Genomic DNA, 6,238 nt, shown 5'->3' with positions numbered 1-6,238 from the left:
TTCTGTTTTCTACTTGCTCTGGCTGGAACTTTTTGTACTAGGATGAGTGAGTAGTTGGAGGAGATATTCTTCTCTTGTTTCAGGTCCTAGAGGAAAAGTTTTCAACTTCTGCCCAATCGGCATGATGTCAGCTTAGCTCTGTAATACATAGCTTTCATTCTGTTGAGGAATGTTCCTTCTATACAAATTGGTTGAGAATTTTTACTACAAAGGGATGTTGAGATTTATCCAATGCTCTTTTTTGCATCCATTGAGTTGATGAGGTAGTTTTGTTCTTCATTTTGTTGAGGTGATTTTCACATTTGTTGATTTGCATATGTTGAACCATCCTCAAATCCCTGGGATAAATCTCACACGATTGTGTGGTAGAATCTTTTTGATGTACTCTTGGATTTTGTTCGCTGGTATTTTATTGAGGATTTTCACATGTACATTCACCAGGGACATCGCCCTATAGTTTTCTGTGTCTTTATCTGGTTTTGGTGTCAGAATGATGATGGCCACGTAAAATGAGTTTGGAGGAGTTCCTGTGTCTTCAATTTTTCGTAAAAGTCTGAGCAGACTTGCTATTAGTTCTTCAAATGTTTGCTAGGAGTTAGCAGTAAAGATATTGGGTTCTGAGCTTTTCTTCTTTAGGAGACTTCTCTTCTCAACCTTTATAAGGCATATTTGTTTTCTATTTCTTTCTGATTCAGCAATGGGAAATTATATGCATCTAGGGATTTATTATTATTTTTTTAATTTTCCAGTTTGTGGGCAAATAATTATTGATCATAACTTTCTTATGATTCGTTATATGTGGTGCCATTAGTAATTTCTCCACATTAATTTCTTTTTAATATCTTTTTTAGTACATGTTATACATGATATTGGATTCATTTTGACATAATTATACATAAATGGAAGTTTATTTTCTCTACTTCAGTCTCCACTATTTTTCTTTCCCTCCCCTCCTTCTCCTTACCATACTCTACTGGTCTACTTTCTATTTATTTATTGTTTTTAAAATTGATGCTTTGTTGGTATGCATAAAGGTGAGATTCACTGTGACATATTCATAAACATTCATAGTGTAACTTGGTCAATTCCATTCCACCCTTCCTCTCCTTTCCCATTGCACCTTCCTCCTCCACCCACAGTCCACAGATCTTCTTTCTATTATAATGAAATCACCTGTTTCAATTAGTCATTTTGCAGCTATAACCAAAAGACCTGACAAGAACAATTTTAGAGGAGGAAAAGTTCACTGGGAGCTCATGATTTCATTGGTCTCAGTCCATAGATGGTTGACTCCATGAACTCTGGGCCTGAGGAGAGGCAGAGCATCATGGTGAAAGGGTGGGAGGGAAGAAAGCAACTCAGGACATGACAATCAGGAAGCAGAGAGTGTCTTCCTCACCAGGGACAAAATATACACCTTGAAGGAGGGTGGTGACTCACCCTCCAGTCACATCCTACCTGCCTACAGTTACTGCCCATTAATCCCTAGTTAGGCATTAGGCTAAGGATCTCACAACCTAAACATTTCTCCTCTAATTTTTTTTGCTTTGTTTAGTATGTGAGCTTTCAAAGGACACTTAAAATATAAACTATAGCAGCACCCCTCCTTTTTCCTCCTTATTTTGCTCTAAATTCTGCATACGAGAGAGAACAATTGTCCCTTGACTGTCTGCATCTGGCTTATTTCCCTCAGCATGATGTTCTCCAGTCCCATCCATTTGCCAAAAAGTGTCATGATTTCATTCCTCTTCATTGCGGACTAAAGCCCCATCATGTATATATAGCATGTTTTCTTTATCTACTAGTCTGTTGACAGGTTCCTGGTACTAGGTTATTGTTAATTACGTTGCTGTGAACATTGTGTACCTATAATACTTTAGTATGCTGATTTTAGTTCTTTGGGATAATATCATGGAGAACTAGGTCATATGGAGTTTCCATTCCTAGTCTTTTGAGGAATTGCCATACTGATTTACAGATTGATTGTACTAAGTTGCAATCTCACCAACGCAGTATGAGTGTACATTTTCCCCCACACCCTCACCAGCTTTTATTTTTTCTTGATAATTGCCATTTTGACTGGAGATGAAACCTCAATGTAGTTTTGGTGTGCATTTCCCTAATTGCTAGGGAAGTTGAACTGTTTTTCACATATTGCTTGGCCCTTTGTATTTTTTATTTTGAGAAGATATCACATTATCTTTATAATAATGTTCTACTATGCAATAGAACACGAGAACTCCTTTCTCCTATCCAACTATAACTTAGTACTCATTGGCCAACCTTTCCCCACTCCTGATACCCGTTTACTCTTCTCAGTCTCTGGGAACCATCATTTTCTCTGTGCTTCTGAGACCAACTTTTGTAGATTCTATTCATTTGAGTGAGATCCTATAGTACTTGTCTTTCTGTGCCTGGCTTATTTTACTTAACACAATGACCTCCAGTTCTAGCCACAGGATGGATCAAGTATATCAGATTTTAACAATCATGTAGCAAGAAATTAAACCTTATTGGGCACTTTCTTGAATTGCACACAAATGGAATCATGCTGTGCATATTCTTCATTGTTGTGGAGATCTTGTAACTCAGAAAATTTAACACTGTATAGATGATTATATGTCATTTATTCTCTAATAAATTAGCTAAAAGAAAAAAAACAGCAATGTATTTCTCAGGATACAATGTAGGGCACATAAGGCTAATCACATTTAATGAGCGTGTGACTGTCTTTTCTAACTGGGATGAAAGCAAAGGGTCACATAAAGCTATAGGAACAGTAAAATTATATTAAATTAGTTCACATTAATGAATTATTTTTTTTCCTTGTAAACTAGGAGATTAATCCTACATGTAAAAATGGAGTTCACTGACCATCAATGATTTCAATACAGACCTGCACTATATTTGCCCTCAACATCACAAGTGAGCTATGGAAACATAATGCAGATTTCATAGCAGAGTACAGACTCACAGGACCAGCCGAGCTCAGGGGGGCCCTCCATCCTCACCCTTCAGCATCTACCCACTACCCTCCACCCTCCATGCTCCACCCTCCATCCTCCAATCTGTGCTTCCACTTGATGAGCATGGTGTTTATTTTTTTAAAATATTTTTTAAGGTGCAGTTGGACACAATGCCTTTATTTTATTTATTTATTTTTATGTGGTGCTTAGGATCAAACCCAGGACCTCACAGATGCCAGATGAGTGGTCTACCACTGAGCCACAACCACAGCCAGAGCATGGTGTTATTTTAAACCATTCAGCTTTAGGATGACTTTAACATAGAAATAGTTACCTAATGCCATGATCCAAGGGAAAAAAGGACTTGCTACTTTTGACTTTGACTGTTGTTCTGACACTTAACAACATCATTCAAAATTAATCTGTTATGCAAGTTGGTTTATAACCACTGTATTAAAAAGTGACTCCAATAAGGTTCCAGCTGATTAAGAGAAGAGGAGGACATATTCCTTTGAGTGGGAATACAGTTGACTCTGAATCGCATGACTGGGCTGAAGGTCGGGCTCTCTTTTGCAAAAGATCATCAAGGTCAAATTGATTCCTGAGGGTAAAGGGGATGATATGGGATGATACCATACATTCATGGCCCCCAGAGTGATCATGGTAAAACTTAGAAAATGGGAAGCCTCTTGGAGCCACAGGAAGAGTGGTACTTGTAGACAGTGTTAGAGGATTCTAAGTAGCAACAGGAAGATAATTCAATGAAACAACGTAAAGTCCATCAACCCCTCCAGAAACCCAATGCGTAAACCCTCCCACACATGGGAGAAAACCTTCCACTCTTCAATGAGTGGAGCCAGAACATGCCAAGTAATATTTTCCATGGCAATAAAATTTACCTGATTTAAGATTATGCTTTAACATATTTAAGGTATTTCCTGACACTCAGGCCATACTGAATCAATCTGTTTGTTCAATTTGTCCTCCACATAGACGACTTGGAAACACATTGAATAATTTTTTTCCAGATGGTAGAGAGTGTGCGGAGCTGAACAGAGAACATGATCCTAAAGAGGGAACACCACGCAGTGACCAGTTAGAGAGCAGCCTGGTGTGTTGACGTCCCAGGAAGACCAGTGAAGGTCATGATGTGGGAAACAGGGATGGGAGCCAGGACGCAGCTCCCAGTGGAGCATATGTTTAGCCTGCACAAGGCCTTGGGCTGCAGGGGAAAAGGAAGAGAGGAAGGAAGAAAAAGGAAAAGAAGGAAGAAAGAAGGAACAGAAAAGAATGACGTGAGCACAGTGAGAAGCTGAGGTCTTAGTGTTCATGTTATACAATGGAGGGTGTGAATGGCTCTCGTTTCTAAGAGGAGTGTTTCACTGATGTCATAAGACTCACGGGCATTTCTTTAGAAAAAGACAAGAAAAACTATGTGTTGTGCTGTTATTTGAAACTAATTTATTCTTAAGGGCTGGGGACCTTGCTCAGTGATGGTGAGTGCTTGCCTGGTGTGCATGAGGCCTGGGTTCCATTCCCAGCACTAGTTGAAAAAGAGAAAAGAAGGAAAAAGAAAAAGAATCCCACTAACATCCATCCCCAAGAATGGGATCCTAACTAGAATAATATGTATTCCATGTTGGTTTAATTATATCAAAATGGATTCTGCTGTCATGTGTAACTAAAAAAAAGGGAGAAAATTATTCCTCAAGGTCATGTTGTCCCATGATATGATATGAGTGGGAATTTCCAAATGCCTTCAACTGAAGGGTGGGAATAGGTTTGGGAAAGTTGGAAGTGACCAATGAAAACCAATTTGAGAGACCACAAAGAACAGAAAACCTAGTATAACAGTTATTTTAATTATATAGGGAAATTGATTCCAAAGCAATGGAGATTACACTAAATTGATCAACATTTTATTATACAGTCTGGTTAAAGAATAATGGTTTTCAGCTCCAAAACTTGGAGCCTTGAACTCACAGGTGACTCTACTGGGGTGGACCAACTGGTCCCTTTCCAGGTGTCCTCCAAAGGAGTCTTCTCAGAGCGCTCTTGATGTCCTTGTTCCTCAGACTGTAGATGAAGGGGTTCAGCATGGGGGTGACCACACTGTACATCACTGAGGCTGTTGCAGTAGAGTGTGAGTTTTGGGTCACAGCAGAACTGAGGTACACACCTAGGCTTGTGCCATAAAACAAGGAGACCACAGAGAGGTGGGACGCACAGGTGGAGAAGGCTTTGTACTTGCCCTGAGCTGATGAGATTGTACGGATGGAGGACACAATCCTGGAGTAAGAGTAAAGGATGCCAGTGAGGGGGACACCTCCCAGCAAGACAACAGCAAAATATAACACCACCTCATTGAGAAAGGTTTCAGAGCAGGAACGCTGAAACACCTGGTTAAGTTCACAGAAAAAGTGGGGGATTTCCAAGTTTGAACAAAAGGACAACCGCAACACCATCAAGCTTTGTAATAAGGAATTCAGGGCACCCGTGGTCCAGGATGCCAGCGTCAGCAAGCCACAGAGATATGGGTTCAGGATCACCATGTAGTGCAGGGGGTGACAGATGGCCACAAACCGGTCATAGGCCATCACGGCCAGGAGGAAGTTGTCCAACACTATAAATAATGTAAAAAAATAAATCTGTACGATGCAGCCTTCATATATTATAGTCTTGCTCTGTGTCTGGATGTTCACCAGCATCTTTGGGACAGTGCTGGAGGTGAAGCAGATGTCCACAAAGGACAGGTTGGAGAGGAAGAAGTACATGGGTGTGTGCAGGTGGGAGTCTGAGATGGTGGCCAGGATGATGAGCAGGTTCCCCAGCATAGTGACCAGGTACATGGACAGGAAAAGCCCAAAGATGAGGGGCTGCTGTTCTGGGTCCTCTGAAATTCCCTGGAGAAGAAATTCTGAAATTTTTGTGTAATTTTTTGATTCCATGTGCTGTATGTAACTACTAAAAAAGAGAAAAATGTCATGACAAATTTTTGTACCCAGTCCGCCACAAGAGATTCCATGTGCCATCTTTGACCCAGAATTCAAGTCTCTCTCTTGAAGGATTTATAAATACTACATATACAATAATTTTAGTAAGCATTTTTCATGCCCTGCAGGAATGCACACAGAGATCCCCCATATTCCTGGTACTGTCTAGCAATGTGGATGGTTGCTGAAATATGAATATCCCTATGATTCAGTAATGCCGAAAGACGTAGATAAATCATTTTTGACAATGGAGCTAGATTATTTTAAATGTTTTACCAT

The 6,238-nt window shown here is 40.0% G+C and overlaps 1 protein-coding gene across 1 annotated transcript; it reads right to left on the bottom strand.

Moving 5' to 3' along the window:
• Nucleotides 1-4,957: 4,957 nt before the first annotated feature.
• Nucleotides 4,958-5,914, bottom strand: LOC143400310 (olfactory receptor 7A40-like). Its single transcript, XM_076857592.2, has one exon. The coding sequence runs from the start codon at nt 5,912-5,914 to the stop codon at nt 4,958-4,960; it is 957 nt and encodes a 318-aa protein (XP_076713707.1).
• Between the last annotated feature and the right edge of the window lie 324 nt (nt 5,915-6,238).

The sequence above is a fragment of the Callospermophilus lateralis genome, chromosome 1 (genome assembly GCF_048772815.1).
Source record: "Callospermophilus lateralis isolate mCalLat2 chromosome 1, mCalLat2.hap1, whole genome shotgun sequence".
NCBI lineage: Eukaryota > Metazoa > Chordata > Mammalia > Rodentia > Sciuridae > Callospermophilus > Callospermophilus lateralis.
The sequence above is the reverse complement of the archived record's forward strand: the minus strand, read 5'-3'. Positions and strand labels throughout refer to the sequence as shown.

Excerpts from the sequence above, each read along its gene's own strand:
- LOC143400310 (XM_076857592.2), bottom strand. The coding sequence starts at position 5,914 with ATGGAATCAAAAAATTACACAAAAATTTCAGAATTTCTTCTCCAGGGA.